This window comes from Rissa tridactyla, chromosome 14 (genome assembly GCF_028500815.1).
Source record: "Rissa tridactyla isolate bRisTri1 chromosome 14, bRisTri1.patW.cur.20221130, whole genome shotgun sequence".
Lineage (NCBI taxonomy): Eukaryota > Metazoa > Chordata > Aves > Charadriiformes > Laridae > Rissa > Rissa tridactyla.
The window spans coordinates 9099394-9118341 of NC_071479.1; the positions used below are offsets into that span (position 1 = coordinate 9099394).

An 18948-nucleotide genomic window follows, 5' to 3' on the forward strand; every position below is an offset into this window, starting at 1 on the left:
AGGGAAGGAAAATCCAGCAGCCTGATGCGTGTGAGTGGCACTGGGTGAGCCCACCGGCTCCCCCAAAACCTCCAGCCCCTCTGAGCCATTGCTGCTGCCCACTGGCCTCTTCCTGCGCTGGTGCCACCCACTTTTAATGAACGCTCTGTCTCTTCTTTACATGGCTGTAATGAGAGCTGGGCGCAAGACCTGCTGCTCGCTTTGTGAGAGCACAAGTGAAAACTCTGCAGAAGGTCCCTTTGGATAGCGGGGATGCAGCTCTGAGCCCTGCCCCGGTGGGGGCTGCAGCTGGGTGGTCCCCAGGGAGTCCATTCTGGGTCCCCTCTTCCCAAGTCCTGCTCTAGCAAGGGCATGGGTTAACTTGTTGGGGGACTCAGAAATAGTCGTATGCTTTAAATGCGAGCTGTTGAGGAGGGTTGGACTGGAATGCCCCAGATCATTGCTCCTTCCTCAAAATGTGCAGGTAAACGTCCTTTTGGAAGTGCCAGCATCTTGGTACCTGTCCAGAGTCTCCCTCCTGCAGCATCCTGCAGGGGAGAGCTGGAGGTAGGAGCCCCGGTATCTCCTCCCTTTGCTCTGCTCCCGTCATCTTCCATGTCCTGTATCTGTACAGGGAAAAAAAAGAGGGACTTGAATTGCAGGTGCCTGGAGCTGCAAGTGCTTTGGGACGGGGACTGTCCCCGAGGTGTGCTGAGGTCGGCAGAGCTGAAGCTGCTCCGGCTGCCCCTGGGGGTGCCAAGGGACCCTCGGCAGATGCAGACTCGGCTTTTCGCCTCCCAGCCAGCTGCAGGATGCCCTCCTCCCCACCTGCGGCTCTGCCTCCCCGGCGAGGAGACCGCTGGCCTCGTCCCCTTCAAAGCACACTTGAAAACAAGCGAGCGAAACAAAGCTGGTGCGTTCCCGGCCTTTTATAGTCTCGTCTTCCGATCGATACAGCAAGAGGGATGGGCGAGCGGGTAGCAGGGTTTTGATGAGGCGGCTTAGCATGGGCCAACATGCCCTGCAGCAAAAACGTTTCTGTGGACCCGCTGGTGTGGGATCTGGATGGCAGGAAAACTCCTGGCCCCGTGGATTTGCTTTTCTGCTGTGGACAAAGGTCGTTTGGAGGCATCCCACTGAGGGCTGGATAATGGGAACTCTGCGTTCTTGGGCAGGAAGAGGGGAAAAAAAGCCCTTAAACACCTGATAAATTTTATGTATGTACTAAGTCCGGGTGAAGTTAATGGGAGTTAAGTGTATGGTTAAGTGCTGTACTTAACTGGGCTCTTAATAACCCACTGGGAATAGCTGGGATGGTTTGGGAAAGGAAAGGGTTTGTGAACTTGCTGAGCAATTTGTTCTTTTCTTTAAATGAAAGTTGCGGATTTGCGATGTGGGGGGGAGTGCATTTCTTCAAATTGTGTATTTGCACGTTGAGAAAACTGGGAGTTTTTTTGGTTATTTTCTCCCGTGGAGTGCAATGCCCCGGCTACCAGTACAGGCCCTTCCCCGGGGCGTGGGGGGATGCAGCGAGGAACTCCTGCAGCCTGAGTTCCCATGCCAGAATTGCCGAGTACTGTCAGATGCCAAACGCTACATAGACACGTGCGCCGAGCATTTATCCCTGTTGTTGTGTTTGAATACCCTCCCTCTCCCCCCCCCCCCAGGAAAGCGGTGGTTTGTGCTGCTGCTTTTCAGAAGGACGTTCATTATGCTGAAATATTTGCACTTTAAATATGGTAAGGCAGACTTTTTTACACAATAGGCTGGATCGTTCCCAAAGCAGCTGCCAGCTACCTTTAAAAAAAAAAAAAACACAAACGCCAACAACAACAAAAAAGCTCTTTCCCTCCATTCCTACATGCACAATAGCACCTTCCCATCAGCTCCTTGCTCCATAAATTGCTTTGAGATGTCCATAAATAGACTCTAAACCCCTTTTCCAATCTCTTGCCTGCCTTCGCTCCACCCTGTTCAGAGCAGCAGCACACACCGATGTGGAGGAGACCTGGTCCATCATAGGTTTGCGTTAGAAGGAACCTTAAAGCCCATCCAGTCCCACCCCCTGCCCTGGGACATCTCCCACTAGACCAGATCGCTCCAAGCCCCGTCCATCCTGGCCTTGAACCCCACCAGGGATGAGGCAGCCACAGCTTCTCTGGGCAACCTGGGCCAGGGGCTCACCACCCTCAGAGTGAAAAATTTCTTCCTGAGATCTCATCTAAATCTCCCCTTCTTCTCAAAGAAACCCAGAACCTCAGCAACATCCATGGGAACTGCTATTTATGGCTCCTGCGTAGTGCCGCATCACACCAACAGCATATCTGGGGATGTCCTTATCCCTACGGACTGGTATTCATAGAATCACAGAACGGTTCGGGTTAGAAGGGACCGTGAAGATCATCCAGTGCCACCCCCTGCCCTGGGCAGGGACACCTCCCACCAGCCCAGGTTGCTCCGAGCCCCGTCCAACCTGGCCTTGAACCCCTCCAGGGATGGGGCAGCCACAGCTTCTCTGGGCAACCTGGGCCTGGGTCTCACCACCTTCACAGGGGCTTGGAGGTGTTGAGCTACTCCAAGAATTCCCCGCTCCTTAAGGCTTCGGTGACTTTTTCTCTGTGCTTTGTCACCTTTTCTGGACAACTGTCCAAGATCTGGCAGCCCTCAGAAGGTGGCTGGTTAATTGAGCAGAAGGGATGTTGTACCATGTCGCTCACCAGCGCTTGGAAGCTGGAGGCACAATGTGAATTGTGCTCGTGTTCCTTCATCCGGAGATGTGCATCTCTTATTAGATTAATTTTTTTTTAATATATGCAGAATATACAGTGGGAACAGCATTAATTTGCACTAATGGTTGTGAGATCTACTGAGAATTAACTGCATTTTTTGTAAATTAGTGAGGAAGCGGATAAACACAATTATTAAAAAAACAAGAAAGGTACTTTTGCAGCAGCAGTACATGTTACTCATTTATCTGACAAGTGTTCTTTACTTTTAATTATATTTCATCGTTTACTAGCGAATGTTCTGCTGGTAGATATTGTAATAATCGTAGTAATTTGAGACCTCGCTTTAGCATTTGTGAAACCTTTGTGTGGAAGGGGTGTACCGCAGTGGCTGTGGTTTCGGGGGGCCCTGTCGTAATTGTCACTCGAGTCTGCGGTGGCTCCTGGGTGCCGCAGGGATGAGGTGCGTACACGTGCTCGGGGAGATGCTCTCCTGCACTCGCTGTCCAAACAAAGCAAAATTACATACAGTTTTGGGCCCCTCACTCAAAGAAAGACATTGAGGGGCTGGAGCGGGTCCAGAGAAAGGCAACGGAGCTGGTGAGGGGTCTGGAGCACAAGCCTTGTGGGGAGCGGCTGAGGGAGCTGGGGGTGTTCAGCCTGGAGAAGAGGAGGCTGAGGGGAGACCTTCTCGCTCTCTGCAACCCCCTGAAAGGAGGGGGTAGCCAGGGGGGGTCGGTCTCTGCTCCCAAGGAACAGGCGATGGGACAAGGGGAAACGGCCTCAAGTTACACCAGGGGAGGTTTAGGATGGATATTAAGAAAAATGTCTTCACCGAAAGGGTTATCAAGCACTGGAACAGGCTGCCCAGGGAAGGGGTTGAGGCACCGTCCCTGGAGGTGTTTAACAGACGGGCAGACGTGGTTCTTAGAGATACGGGTTAGTGATGGGTTTTGTCAGAGTTAGGTTGATGGTTGGACTCAATGATGTTAAAGGTCCCTGCCAATCAAAATGATTCTATGATTCTATAAATATGGCGTGGGAGCACAGGTAGGACCTGTACCAGGTTTTGGGAGGGGGCACTGAGCAGTGGAGGTGCTGATGTTTGTGGGTGGTTGCTCAGGGGGTCTGAAATCAGCCTGGGCCTCAACCCAGGCTCCTAAAAACATGCAACTTCTTTGAGTTTTTTCTTTTTTTTTTTCCTTTTTTTTTAATTAGTGAGTTTAGCTGCATCCCTCCTTCGTCATGCCACCTCTATACACCTTCTGCTGTGCCTATTACCAGTGCTGCTCTGTTCATTAGGACCAACTGACCAGCAGGTTGGCTTCTCCATCAGATGCTAAAGTGAATATTTTTTTCCATTTTTTTTTTCCTGGGGGAGAGGGCACCGGCTTGGGCAGAAACTGTGGGAGGTGTTTGTGGCCTCTGCTGGGCAGTGGGTGAATCCTGAATGTGATGAAAGGGGCTCCAGCCAAGCACATGGTGCTGGATGCTCTGCCGTGGGATGGGGCACCTTCACGGGAAGAGCTTCTCCCACAGCTCAGGGCAGGAAAGTCTGGAGAAACCCCATGAGATGTTCCCATAGGCAGCGCTGAATGTCCCTGAAATGGGAGGAGTGAAGTGCAGAGCAAGGTGGGTTCGGGCCCCCATGGGCTGTCCCTGCCCAGGGGTGCGCGGGTGCCAGGTGCAAATCCGCAGGTCTGTCAGAGGGGTCTGATTAAGAGGATCCCCCAAGTCACTGTCTTGGGAAGCTCTGGAGGGAGGAGACGTGGGGCAGGCATGTGCTCCCCACTAGTGTCAGGCGAAGCAGGCATGGTCAAGCTGCTGTTACTGGTGATTTTGGTGAAACCAAGCCAAAACTGAGCCTTGGAGGACTTCATTGCTCTTCTCTTTCATGTGGCAAGGCCACACACAGTCTCTTTGGTGGCCCTCCCTGTTATTGGGTGGATTCCCCTTGCTGTTCCCCTGTCAGGGGCTGCCTTTCTTGGGATGCAGCCACAGGGCAGCTTGGCCGGCCGTTGGGATGCTTCTTGCCCAAGCCGGGTCCCTGTGGGCAGTCGGGGCTTGGGCTCTGCTCTGAAGAGGGTGCAGAGGGGGACGTTGGTGGCTCTTTGCTTGCTGGCTTTGAGGGACGTGCCTTTAGCCCTGTGTTTAATCATAGAATAAGGGTTGGAAGGGACCTTTCAGATCATCGAGTCCAACCATCAACCTAACTCTGACAAAAACCATCGCTAACCCATATCTCTGAGCATTGTGTCTGCCCGTCTGTTAAACACCTCCAGGGATGGTGCCTCAACCCCTTCACCAGGCACAGGGTGCGTTGTGTGTTGGCACAACCCTGGGCAGCCCCAACCCGTGACGTGTGGCAGCCCCTCAGTGAGACCCCTTGTGTGCTGGGAGGGACTTACTGCGGACAGGGTGACTTTTTTTATTTAAAAGCAAGGTAGTTTGTTCTTAATTCCCCTTTGGAATATGGCTAAAATGCAGGTCAAGGTCCTGGGTGTAAATTAGCCGAGCAGGAGGAACACATGGAGGTGTCTCTAGCAGGTTTGGCAGGGAGGAGGGATGGGGCTCAGTAATTGAAACTCCTTGGGAAAGGAAAAAGAAAGAAGCATTTGTCTTGGAGCGTTGGGCTCAGCCAGCCCACCCGCATTAGGGAAACATGAGTGCGAACACACGAGACCTTATGCATTTTAAAATCTTCCCTCTCGGAGGCCAAGCTCTGGGTTAGCGGGTCAGCCGATTCAGGTGAACTGTTTAGCGCGCATTAAAATCACAATTTATGCAATCTGCGCTCTGGCTTTAAAAAGAGTTGGCAATCAGGTGCTTAATAAAATCACCTCCAGCCCTCCTCCTTCAGTTCACTGCAAATAAATGCCGCCTTTTTTTTTTTTTTTTTTTTTTTTAAACATCATAAAAATGGATTAGGAGTCATTTTGAATTGTTATCTCAGCAAGATGTGCGGCGCGGGATATGCAGACGCGTTCGGTGTGGTTGAGGTTTGTGTATTTGGGTGCTTGCACACAGCCGGCGCCTGGGAGACCATTCAAATAAACATTTACTGGAACATCTGATTGGCAGGTTCACTCCTCCTTTTTGTTTCCCTTCTTGGATGAAACAGCAAAACAAAATTTAGCGTGGCTTAAAAAAAAAAAAAACAACAAAACAAGCCAAAACCCAAAAATTGTATGGAAATGTGACTTTTTGTCTGACTCGTTATATTTTTTTTTATTTTTTTTTTTTTAACGCAGAAGAGTCAGATTTTAAAGTTATGGTTCCCACAGCAACTGTAACTCTCATCTCTTTTGCGTGTGTGATACTTTGCGGGACTTTATATGCTATTAAATTTATGCCTGATGCGTGTGCGTACGGCATGGCAAGCAGAACAGCCGTGTATGCCGGATCCACATGGAGCGATCCCATGGGATCCCTTCCTTTCAAACCTCTGGGCCAGATCCTGCGCCGGTATAAACCCTTTCACAGAGGGTGGTTCGTCGGTGCTGTTGGCTCTGGGCAGGGCTGGGTGACACGGCTGCGATAACAGAAGACGCTGCCCCATCGTCGCTGGGGCTTGGTGATGTTGTAAGAGCTGTGGAAAAAAGGTGGGGGGGGAAAAAAAGACATAATACAGTTCCCTTCAGGCCACAATTCAAGCAGCCGTCCCCGCTCAGCAAAGCGCTGAGGCGTGTGCTATGGTCTCATGGACTGTAATGGGAATTAAACACATATTTAAAGTTAAGCGTGGGGTTAAGCACCTTGGTGAAGCGGTGCTTGAATGAGGATTTGAAGCGTACAGGGAGAAAATGCTGTATTTTTTAGTAGATTTGCCCCGTATCGTTGCTGTCAGGGATGGAGGGGTGGGGGTGAGTGGTTTTGAGATGAGGACAGGATTGGGATCTCTCTGGAGGTGTGTTTTGTGCTGGCTTGCTGCTCGTCCTTGCTCTCCTCCTCGTGCTCGGCCTCAGTTTCCCTGCCTGATGCTCACCCATGGGCTCGTTTGCTGACCCCTGTGGCTCGTGGGGGTACGTGCTGTCAGAGGGTGGTTGCGATTCATGGACAGGGTGGGCAATGTCTCCTCCAGACAGAAGCTGCCCACCGTTAGGAGGGGTAGCTGGAGGAGGAGGGAGCTGGCAGGACCCCTGTGTGCCCGCGGTGTGCCAGCACTGCTCTGCATCTTGGGCAGGTGACCTCCAGTGACGGAGATGTCCCAGCTCTCCTGGGAGCATCATGGCTTCTTGCAGTTGTGTTTCTTCTTGAGTGTCCCTCACTGCACGCCAAGCTCACAACTTCTCCTGCCATCCACCGTGGATGCAGAGGAGGCTAAGCGTCCTTCCACCCTCGGTGTACGTTGGTGCTTCCCTTCTGCTCCAGCGGCTGCGTGAGGACCACGCAGGCTTGGTCAGGGCTGTGTCCGTGTGAGCATCTGCCAGAACAGGATCCAACGCCTTCCCATACTCCAGGTGCTACTGCTCCATTTCTATCCATGAACCCTCCTCTCCTCTCGTGGGAGATACGATTGCTTCTCGCTAAGCCTGCTTCCCGAATCCCTGTTTCTCTCCTGTCCTCTCCCTCCTCATGTGCCTTTGGGTGGCTGCGGGAACCCTTCCTTGACCTCCTGTATGTTGTGCATTAGTGGACGGGGTGATCCAGGGACCTCTTTCTTCTGCCCATCTCCTTGTATCACAAAGCTGAAGAGATAGTGGTATTTCTGAGACCCTTTCTGCCTGTTTGCCATGGGCCAGTGCATAGGGACACGAGAGGGGGGGGATGCGGAGGCAGACAGGAGGGCCGTGGGTGCAGAAACAGAAACCTTGATTCTGCAGCAAACAGCACAACTCCCTCGTTACGGGAATGACAGCCAGAGGCTGGTGTTATCCCCGCGCTAGGGAAGAGCACGCTATATAACATCCTTTCCCTTGCCCTGCTGTTTTTTAAAGCCGGAGGGATGGTGTGCCATCTGCGGGCATCTCCTGTGCCCCAGGAGGGTGAGGAAGCGGCAGGGTGCAGAGGAGGTCATGATAAACGGCAGCGTGCAGGAGAGGGAAGACTCTGAGAGCTGTCTGCAGAGATCAGCCTTATTTTTCATCGTTAATGATCTGAAAGAAGGTGCAAACAGCATGTTAATTAAGATTTGCAGAAGAAATATTTAAATTGAGAGGTACAGCAAAGAGGGAAAGAGCAATAAGGCACAGGAGTCCTAGGGAGATGCTGGTGTGGTGCAGAGGTTTGATCTGGAAAGGGAAGAAGCAGATGCTATGCAACCCAACTCGTTAAATATGGTATTTTTCTTCCAAAGTTGTCCTGAGTGTAGCTGGGTTGGGGGTGCTGGGTCTGCCCTGGGGAAGGGACCTGCTGGTGGGTCTGGGAGGTAGAGGATGGACAGGCCTGGGGCTGCCCCTGACCGGCCTGGGCACCGACGTGTGTCCTCTCTGAGTTTGGCTGCACCAAAGGGTTTGGCCAAAAGGATTGATTGCTAATTAACAGTCACCGTTGTAATGCCTAATGTGGATGTTCCCAGCTCTGGTTGTGGTTCACCCTGGGATGTGGCCTCGGAGGACCTGTGCCCAGGAGCAAGCCTCTGCCTGCTGAAGCAGCATTTATCAGGTCTCTGTGCTGCCATTCACCATTGTTTTTCATTAAATTAATTAGAAATCTGTTAGCTCAAATTACAGCATGGCTAAAACCTAATGCAAATGTTTGCTACACCTGCTCGTTGAGCACTGCTTTATTATAGCCCTCGGCACTGGCTGAGGGGAGCCAGGAGAGGTTTGTTTGCTGGAGTCCGAGGCTCGGTCCTTCCTGGTGGCATCTCTCCCTCGGTCGCTGTTGGCTGGATGTGCCATCCTCGCTTGTGTCCACGGTCTGGTGGTGCTTCCTGCGTCTGGGATGATCTGGGAAGGGATGAAATGTTGGAGCAGGTCCAGAGGAGGCCCCGGAGATGCTGGGAGGGCTGGAGCCCCTCTGCTGTGAGGACAGGCTGAGAGAGCTGGGGGGGTTCAGCCTGGAGAAGAGAAGGCTCCGGGGAGACCTTCGAGCCCCTTCCAGTCCCTAAAGGGGCTCCAGGAAAGCTGGGGAGGGACTCTGGATCAGGGAGGGGGGTGATAGAACAAGGCGTGCTGGTTTTAAACTGAAAGAGGGGAGACTTAGATGAGATTTCAGGAAGAAATTGTTCACCCTGAGGGCGGTGAGCCCCTGGCCCAGGTTGCCCAGAGAAGCTGTGGCTGCCCCATCCCTGGAGGGGTTGAAGGCCAGGTTGGACGGGGCTTGGAGCAACCTGGGCTGGTGGGGGGTGTCCCTGCCCAGGGCAGGGGGCTTGGAACTAGATGGTCTTTAAGGTCCCTTCCAACCCAACCCATTCTGTGATTTTTGAAAGAGAGATAAGATGCTCTAGAGCTGAATGCTGTGACTAATGAAGAAGCCTGGGGAGGACAAAATTGAGGGACTAGAAGACCAGAAGGGACTGTGGGATCATCTGCTCTGCTCTCCAGCGCCGCACAGAGCACAAGAATTTCCTGAAGCCTCTATTTCTCATTTGAAATAAAGCATAACTTTTCTAAAAGCATCCAGGCTTGATTTCAAACAAAATATCTAAAAAAAATTGACAGTGATGGATAATCCACTACAACCCTTGGTAAATTGTTCTAGTGTTTAATTACCTTCACGGCCAGCAAGGAAAGAAAGGGAAAAGTACACAGTGTGAAGCGCTCTGAGGATTGTGTGGTTATTGCTGGTACGTGTTTGCCTTCCATGGTTCTCCCGCTGGGATGGCGCAGGGCAATGTGACGCTCCGGCATCGGGGTCCCATTGGGGTGTCACCCCAGCTCTCCGAAGCCATCGGGGGGGGTCTTTGCGCAGGGTTTGTGCTGGGCACAGTCCTGGGGGACTGTCCCAGGGGACTGTCCTTGGAGCGATGGCCCCGGGCTGCGAGAACCCCGTTTCGCCCCGCAGCAGGTAGGTCGAGATGGGGCTGGTTGTAGAGATGGTGGGACAATAATTGGTTTTGGATGTCGTGTGTGAGCAATAGTGGCTTCAAAGTTAGAAAAGAAATAGGGATTATTTTTTTTTCCTGCAGGACAAACCTTTGTATCGGTGTTTGGATGAAGCAGCAGGAGGGGTTCGGGTCAGCACCGGGCTCAGTGCTGCGCTGCTGTGCACTGGTTTTGCTTTGACCCACAGAAGGGATGCTTTGGTGTAAGAGGTCTGCCCAGCCCAAACCATCTTCTCCTCCTGCCTGGGACCTTCTTCTGTGACTTCAGCCCTTTTTGCTGTGGTGGCCAGCAGATCCTCAGAGCTTGCTCTCCTGAGTCGCTGTGGTTGCTCTGTGTTTGACTGCAAAGCTGGAGGAATCCTCGGGGAGCCGCACTGCATCCACAGCGGGGAGCTGAGCTGGCCGAGGAACCCAGGCAGAGTCGAGAAAGGCCAGAGTTACAAGAAAGAGTTTGTCCAGACTCCAGAGGAGCAGCAGGGCTCCCTCATCCTTCACCACTTTTGGTAGGGAAGTGCGGTGGCTTGTGTTCGAAGAAGCACATGCGTCCTCTTGCTGCTCAGGAATAGTTCCGCACCTCGAACGGATGCCCAAGAAGTGAGTGCCCTCCAGGTCGGCAGCTTGACAGCCTTCATGATTTGTATGAGCACCCAATCTCTTGGGCTTCGAGGTGGCTTCCTCCATCAGTTTTCCCTCTGTCCTTCAAATTATTCCCAGCCTTGCTGCTTTCCACCTTCAGCTGGGATTCGCTCCTGTGCCATGCACCCTGCAGTTCTGCACACGCGTGGGTTGTCTCCACCAGCTGCCTTCTCCCCCATCCTCCTCCTCCTGTCCCTCCTCCTCCTCTCCCATAGGTCTCAACAAGCCTCAGGTGCCCAGTAGCTCCTGCTCGGCCGGCGGGGGCACGCGGGAGCGCGGCGGGAAGGACATTACGTGGGAGAATATGCATGTTCACAGCTCAGAGGATTAAAGGCCCGTGTTCTTATCACTGCAGAACAGAGTATTATAAATCCAGCCTTAGAATACCAAATCCCCGCGCGGCTTGGCCATTGTTTGGGAATATTAAAAAGCTCGGAGACAGAAATAATCAGTTTCCGAATGACACATTGTCAAATAAAACATTTCTCATATTATCCCTTCCTTCCCCTTTCTCTCTCCCGCTCCCTCAGTTGGGTAATTTAACATGAAAAATAGATTAAAATGAGGCTGGCTTGAATGCCTCCTAAGTTTGACTCTCTTTTTTTTCCCCGCTTTTCCCCAGGAAGCTCTCCCGGTGTGTGTGTACCGTGGTTAAACAAGCAGCTGCCGGCACGGGGTCAGGGACGGAAGGAGCCCGTCGAAACTGAGCTGATGGCTACGAGCCCATGAGTGCTCACGTTGGGGCTGGCACGGGCACCCCTGGCCGTTCCCAGGCAGAGAGGGGACGTTGTCTCGGTGGCTGGCAGAGCAGAGACCTCCGGCTCATCCCCAAAGGATGTGGGAGCTGTGGCTGGGCTGGGCTGGGAGCCCTTGGCTTGTTTGAGCCCACCCTGTTGTTCCCAAACTGGGTGGGGGGAAACAGCACGCTAATAATCTGTGTGCCTTTACGCCTTTTTGTAATTTCTCCTAAGCAGAGAGATCTTTAATTTAAAATCTCTGTGGAAAGAGACCTGGGAGTCCTGGTGGACAACAGGATGACCGTGAGCCAGCAATGTGCCCTTGTGGCCAAGAAGGCCAATGGCATCCTGGGGTGCATCAAGAAGAGTGTGGCCAGCAGGTCGAGGGAGGTCATCCTCCCCCTCTGCTCTGCCCTGGGGAGACCGCACCTGGAGCACTGGGTCCAGTTCTGGGCTCCCTGGTTCAAGAAGGCCAGAGAACTGCTGGAGAGGGGACAGCAAAGGGCTACCAAGATGCTGAGGGGACTGGAACACCTCTCTTATGGAGAAAGGCTGAGGGATTTGGGTCTCTTCAGTCTGGAAAAAAGACAACTGAGGGGGGATCTTATCAACACTTATAAATACTGAAAGGGTGGATGTCAGGAGGATGGGGCCAGGCTCTTTTCAGTGGTGCCCAGTGACAGGACAAGGGGTAACGGGCACCTCAACATGAGGAGGAACTTCTTTGCTGTGAGGGTGCCAGAGCCCTGGCACAGGCTGCCCAGAGAGGTGGGGGAGTCTCCGTCTCTGGAGACATTCCAACCCCGCCTGGACGCGTTCCTGTGCAACCTGCTCTGGGTGACCCTGCTCTGGCCGGGGGCTGGACTGGGTGATCTCCAGAGGGCCCTTCCAACCCCCACCGGTCTGTAATTCAATATGCTGACAGGTTTAGCTGCTCCAAGCCACTTCCCAGAGCAGAGGCAAGGTGAGCCCAGCCAGGCAGGGACGTGGCCCTGGTGCTGCCGTGGGTGCCCAGATCCCTTCTGTGCATCCAGCCAGCAAAGTGCTCCTCACGCAGGACTTTCTTGGTCACCCTGGCCTTTTCCGAGCGTCTGAGTTGTCTCTGGTTGTGCTTTTCCAGGGAGGGCAAGTGCCCATGTGCCTGCGGGTGCGGAGAGCTCTGCCCCGCTCTGCCCTGCAGCCGCTTGGCAGATACAGAGAGCACCCGGGCACGAGCGATATCCCAGCCGGACAGCTTGGTGGCTTGATGATGGTGCGGCCTTGGAGAAGGCTTTTCCCAGCAGTCGTGTCCATGAGTGGTGTTCTGAAACCCTTCTGTAAAGTGAGAGCCCTCGCTTTGCTGGAAGGATGCTGGCACACAAGCCGGACCTGATTTTTGCAGTGTGGTTTGTCATGTTGAAGTTTACGGCCCTGCTGTGTCCTTGTCACTGGACCTCCCTTTTGGAGGGTCTGATGTGCTGTGGTTTCTCTCCAGAAAGCAGGACTTCCAAGGAAACAGCACCATTTTGGAGCTGGGGCATGTGGGTGGCTCGCATGGGGAGCTCCTGTGATGCTCTGGGGTCTCTGTGTGTCAGGAGCTGAGCTGGACCCAAGGAAATATGTTTCTGCTCTTCCGGGTTGAGGTGTCCGTGTTGTTTCTTGCTTCTGAGTGTGGAAGGCCATGAAGGCTCCTCATCCTGATGGTCCTTTGAGAGCTGTGGTACTGCAGGGCATGGACCTGGTCAGCTCAGCGAGCCCTCCTGTTCTCCCACACAGAGGTCTCTCAGCATCTCCTGGCCGCTGAACTGCCTTTCCTGATGGCACGTCACCTAAACTGGGGAAGTCAAGCTGAGCAATGTCCTCCTGAATCCCTGAGCCTTGCTTCTATTAGTACCAATAGGCGGGGGAGAGGAGGGGCTTCCTGGTGGGAGATGCTGGGCTGGGCTCCTCTCTGCGGCAGGTCGTGGTGCCGGGCTGGTCCAGGGAAGCGTCTCTCCTCCAGTTCCCGAGGCCTCTCCCCCAGCGAACTCATCCCGTGAGCTGTGATTTTTTTTCCATGCCACCTCTTTCCAGCTGATCCTGTTTATGAGCCGGAGCCATGCTCTGGCTCCGGATACGGTATGGTGCTTTGTATCGAATGCAGATGAACTACTTGCGTGTCTCGGCTTTGCTTTCGCACGCTCTCTAAAGTCCTGGGCCGTGGCATCCCCCGTGCCAAAGAAACGCCTGCTCTGCCCTGGCTGGCCCCCGTCGCGCTGCAGAGCCCCCGTTGCTCTCACCGCTCCTGATTTACATCCCCTGCCACGGGGTAAAACTGCTCCGACGCCGTGGAGATGAAGAGGCTGGGAGCTGGCACACACACACGCGGCTTCTGCCTGCGTGGGGCTCAGCGGCGCAGCCGAATTTATCCTCCTGAGTGGTCAGAGGCAGGGCTGGCTCCCTTTGGTGCTTCCCAGCCTGGCTCCTTTGGGAAGAGAGACCAATTCCGTGCACACATAGATATTTAAGAAGTTTATTATTTTCTGTAAAGTTGGGTTTTTTTTTATTTTTTTTTTATTTTGGATGGTAAAGTAGTTGGGAGCTACGCTGAGGAAAATTGGGAGGGGAGGGAAGAAGAGGGCTTTGCAGAGGAGGTTTTGGTCTGGAATGTGTTGTGCTGTGCCCCCGGGCCTGCAGCTGAAGTCTCCTTGAAACCGTTGGCAAATCGCAGCCCGCGATGGTGGAGCTGGGGTAACCGTGCCCCAGGGGGCGGCCGTTCTGCGGTGCCATTTGTTGCACCGTCGTTGGTGTGAAATGTCGCGTGACTCTGCTGAGGCTTTACTGCTCCCCTGTCGGTGCCTGGGTTGTTTTAATGAGGTTTTTTTCTCCTAAGCGGTGGGATGCGATTTGCCTCCTTTCCCACCTCCCGGTGCGGGGCGGGAGGGGGTGCTTGCCCACTTCAGCCCCTGGGTGGGACCCACGGGGTGCGTGGTAGGAACAATGTCCCTGGGAGAGTGGGCAAAATAACTTGGGCAGAGCTGAGCCGGGGGTGTCACTGCACTGTCCCCGGCCAAAGGCCACCTCTGCCACCCTGCTGCTGCTGCCTGTGATGTCCCACCCCAGAGGTGGCTGTTCCATGAACCCACCTGTGTGCGGTTCAGGGAGCATTGATGGAAGTGTGCTCTGGGGGTGGAAGAGGAGAGAGTCCGTGGATGCTGGTCGCAGCATCCCCTGGTCCGTCACGGTGCCATCTGCATCCCCTGGTCCATCCCTCTGCATCCCCTGGTCTATCGCTGTGCCCTCTGCATCCCCTGGTCCGTCCCTCTGCATCTCCTCACCCATCCCCGTGCCCTCTGCATCTCCTGACCCTGTCCTTTGCTCTCCTCTGCAGGGTGGGCTGATCGCGCTGCTCCTGCTCCTCTTGGTCTTCACGGTGGCTCTGTACGCCCAGCGGCGCTGGCACAAGCGCCGCCGCATCCCACAGAAGAGTGCCAGCACGGAGGCCACCCATGAGATCCACTACATCCCCTCGGTGCTGCTGGGCCCCCAGGCCCGCGAGAGCTTCCGCAACTCACGTCTCCAAGCCCACAACTCGGTCATCGGGGTGCCCATCCGTGAGACCCCCATCCTGGATGACTACGAGGACGAGGAGGAGGAGGAGACACCGCGGCGGGCAGAGCCAAGCACCAGGGAGGATGAGTTTGGCAGCCAGGTGACGCGGACTCTGGAGAGCCTGGGCCGGGGCGGGGAGGAGAAGCCTGACTACGAAAAGAAAGGTTTGTGTCTTTTCTCTCTGCTCTTTCCCTCACCCCATCACCTGCTGGGGTGTCCTGTGCAGTGTCACCTTGAGAGGATGGCTCATCCGTACGTAGTCGCAGTGGCTGGCACTTGGCTCTCCAGGCTTTGGTCCTCAGCTGTCATCTACAAGATGGTTTGCAGCCTTTGTCCTGAAGCTGCCCTTCCTGAGAGACAGATCACCTTTGGATGGTGCTGGGGAAACTGAGGCACGGTAGCTGTGAGCCCTCAGCTGCCATTGCCAGCCCTGAGGACCAGGTCCCCTGATCTGGCAGCACTCCCTGGCTGCCCTTCGCTGGTGGTTCAGGGGCCGTAGGAGCGTGTGAGCTGTGTGCTTGGGAGCTCCGTGGAGAACCAGCGTCCTGGGCTTTGACCCGTCTCCTTTGCTGCATCCTCTTCCAAAACCAGTCTCCTGTTTCCAGCATGAGCCTGTGGGCGTGATGAGATGGGAAGCTGAGGGCTCTGCTTTCAGGTTTGGTGGTGTGTCTGGTCCCAGCAAAGGCAGAGACCTCTGTGAAACCCCCGGTGGGACAGGGGATGCCTGGCTGGGGGAGCAGAGCTGGAATTTCCCCAGGGAGGGGAGTTACTCCTTTGCTGTGGGCTTGTGCAGCGCCTTGCACAGGGCAGCACGAGGAGTCGTCGTGAGCGTGTGCTCCCACTGTGACGGGCTGCTCAACAGGACGGGAATGCTGGGATTCACGCCGACTCCTGGCTGTGGGTGAGTGCTGGCGCATGGGCATCAATCAGGCCAGTCTTCGCTCTCTGGGTGGCAGAAATGCGTTCATTGCCTTGCTCTCGAGCGGGGCATCAGTTCTAGCGAGCGAATGTGTCGGTGCGCTGGGGCTCTGCCAGCCTGCTGAGCCTTGATGCTCCTTCGGGAGCTGCTCTATAAAGCTGCATTTTCCATGAGCGGCAAAACATCCCCTGTGCTTTATTCTCCGAGCAATCAGACAAATGATCCTGTAGTTACCCGCAAACAAAGTCATCAGGGCTGTAGATTTAAGGCAAGCACGTAGGAGCCCTGTGTGTGGAGCTGGAAATGGCAGATCAGAAAAATTCTCATTGCAGGAAGAAGGTCGGAGCTGAATCCATGTGGACAGACCCCAGCTGTGAGCCATTCCCCACTTGTGGTGTTTGACGTGGCAGGTACAGCGTTATATAGAGTCAAAGAATCATTAGGGTTGGAGGGGACCTTAAAGATCATCTAGTTCCAACCCCCCTGCCCTGGGCAGGGACACCTCCCACTAGATCAGGTTGCTCAGAGCCCCAGCCAGCCTGGCCTTAAAAACTTCCAGGGATGGGGCTTCCACCACCTCTCTGGGCAACCTGTTCCAGTGTCTCACCACCCTCATGGTGAAGAACTTCTTCCTAACATCCAGTCTGAATCGACCCATCTCTCGTTTTAATCCATTCCTTGTAGTCCTGCCATTACCCGACATCCTAAGAAGTCCCTCCCCAGCTTTCTTGTAGCCCCCCTTAAGATACTGGTAGGCCACTATAAGGTCTCCTCGGAGCCTTCTTTTCTCCAGACTGAACAACCCCAACTCTCTCAGTCTGTCCTTGCAGGAGACGTGCTCCAGCCCTCTGATCATCCTTGTGGCCCTTCGCTGGACACATTCCAGCACGTCCATACCTTTCTTGTAGTAGGGACTCCAGAATTGGACACAGTACTCCAGGTGGGGTCTCATGAGAGTGGAGTAGAGGGGGAGAATCACCTCCCTTGACCTGCTGGCCATCTGTAGGCCAGGTTAGAAAGAAGCCTATACGATTCCATAAGTGTAGGTTGTGGCTGCTGCCTGTCCCTTGTGGTGCTGACTGCTTGTACTGTATAATATTGGGTAGCGCCGCTGTTGTAAGGTAGAAATCCCCTGCCAGTAGCCGCGGGGAGCTGGGCAGCGAGAGCTGGGCAGGACTGCCTGTCCCCGATCAGGCGAGGTGCTGCGGATGCTTCGTGCCTTCCCTGAAGGTGCTGGGCTTGGGATTTGGAGGAGCTTTGGTCCCTTTGAGGTTCCCCCTCCCCAAAGCTCTGCCCAGCTCGGGAAGAAAGTAGCAGTGGAGTCCCTCTGGGAAAAGCAGTCCAACATAGAATCACAAAATCATAGAATCGTTTGGGTTGGGAGGGACCTTAAAGATCATGTAGTTCCCTGCCGCGAGCAGGGACACCTTCCACTAGACCAGGTTGCTCAAAGCTCCGTCCAACCTGGCCTTGAACACATGGGCACAGCACGTAGCTGAAGGTTGGATGCAATAGGACAGACAGACAAGGTCCCCTGGGGTCACAGTGTACGTGACAGCACCCATTGCTGCCTGTATGGGGGAGCAGGGGGGAGCCCATACGGCTAGGGCTTGATAGCAGGGGAGGCGCCTTACCTGCTGTCGGCCCGTATGGTTCCTCCTGGGAGCAGAGACCAAACCACGGGTGACAGGAGCTGCTGGTGTCCCTTAATGCACTGCTGGGAGGCACTTGAGCTCTACTGGGAGGCCAGTGCGAGAGCCTGTATAAAGCGGGCTGGACTGGCTGCTCTTTATTTAGTTGTTCTCTTTACTGCGGATAAAACCCATGCTGCTGGACCGTGTTGTTCTGCTCTCTGCACTTGGAGAACCACCGCCGAGGGGGTCAGGCAGGGTCTGTGTGCTGTCCCCAGGCTGTGCGCGGGGACGGAGGGACCCGGGGGGTGCCGCACGGGTACCACTGCGTGACTCGGGGGACGTTCCTCCTGCGCGGAGGCTAGCGGCGCTTTCCCCAGAGTGTCTGGGCTAACGCACGCTTGATTGCCTCTGTTTTTAAAGTCTGTCTCTCAGAAGCTGCAACACCCACCTCTGCTTATTGAAATGTTATTAGAAGCCACTTAATATTGCTCACCTGCAAGGCATGGTAAAATGCGTTTGAATAAACAAAAGCAAAGTACATTAGTGCTAATTGCTGAGTGGCTCCAGCAGGAGCGAGGAAGGGATGCGCTGTCTCCCTCTGTGCAGGGAAGGGGCTCTTGGGGTGATGCTGGAGCATCCCTCCCTTCTTCCCATCAGCATGTGGGATTCCCATAAAGACTGAGGGGTCCCTGTGACAGCACCCGTGGTGGCAGGGATGGGGAGAGGGACTCTCTTCGGCTCCGTGGAGGAGACTGTGCAGCTCTGAGCATTGGAGCCGGTGAAAAGCCCTGGTGATGCATCGCATCCGGAAAGCAGGTCCCCGCGCCTGCGAATGGCTATAAGTGGTGGCTGGAGGTTGTGTTTCTTCCACCCTTAGAGTGTATTTTACTCTTTCCTCTTCTAAGCAAAGTTATTACAACAGCAATGGTTATCATTGCTCAAACAAACGCAGAGGTGCCCAAGGGCCCATCTCCCGTCCTCAAGTGCCGATCTGAGCATCCCCCTTGGCATCCCCCTTTGTGTATGGCTGGCTGTTACCGGCCCCCGGTGTTAAGAGATGTTTCCCCAACCCTCTGCTTTGGTGAGAATGAACAAATGAAAACCTTCATATATCGTAACTGAGCTGCCTTTTTTATTCTTTCATATTCTCTTCTTTGTTTTGCTTTTCTATAAATTATTTAGAGTCGTGTGAGTGGGGAAGACAGCAGTAACTGCATTTCAGTCCTCTTCAAAACATAATAGTAAACAAGATCTAGGGCAGAATATTAAACTATCGGAGGGCTTCAGGAATTGGCAATAAGGAACTTCTACTGACTGAAAAATCCCCCCATGCTGGGGCTGCAAGCTGCCTGGAGGGCCCGGGCTACCCCAGGCTGTGAGATCTGATCACAAATGCTCCCACCACCAATTCAGCTTGTGACGCCGTCGGGCTTTGCACCTTGGATCCTTGGATCGAGACAGGTTTGTGCCTTGCCTGGTCTCATCCTTCCAAACCGTGCCAGTTTATTGTGTGTTTACTCCCGGATGGATGCTCTCGATGAGGCTTTGCTGAAGGAGTCAAGCTATGGTATGCGCTGGTTGCTCCTCTCTGCTGGAGCTAGCCAGAGCTTGGGTTGCCGAATGGCTGTAGTTCAGGATTTAGGATTTTTACACCAGCAATATAAATATATGTGCTGTGAGCTTTGCGCACCGCCTGGCAAAGGCGGTGATTTTTGGGGTGCTGGCCGTGCCGCGCACACAGACACGTCGGCCTGCCGGC

At 54.2% G+C, this 18948-nt stretch overlaps 1 protein-coding gene across 1 annotated transcript in view; it reads left to right on the forward strand.

Moving 5' to 3' along the window:
* ASTN2 (astrotactin 2) overlaps window positions 1–18948 on the forward strand; it is a 373499-nt gene that overhangs the window by 82879 nt on the left and 271672 nt on the right. Inside the window, 1 exon segment of the mRNA XM_054220714.1 lies at window positions 14416–14800. Within this exon segment, the coding sequence (XP_054076689.1) occupies window positions 14416–14800 (385 nt within the window).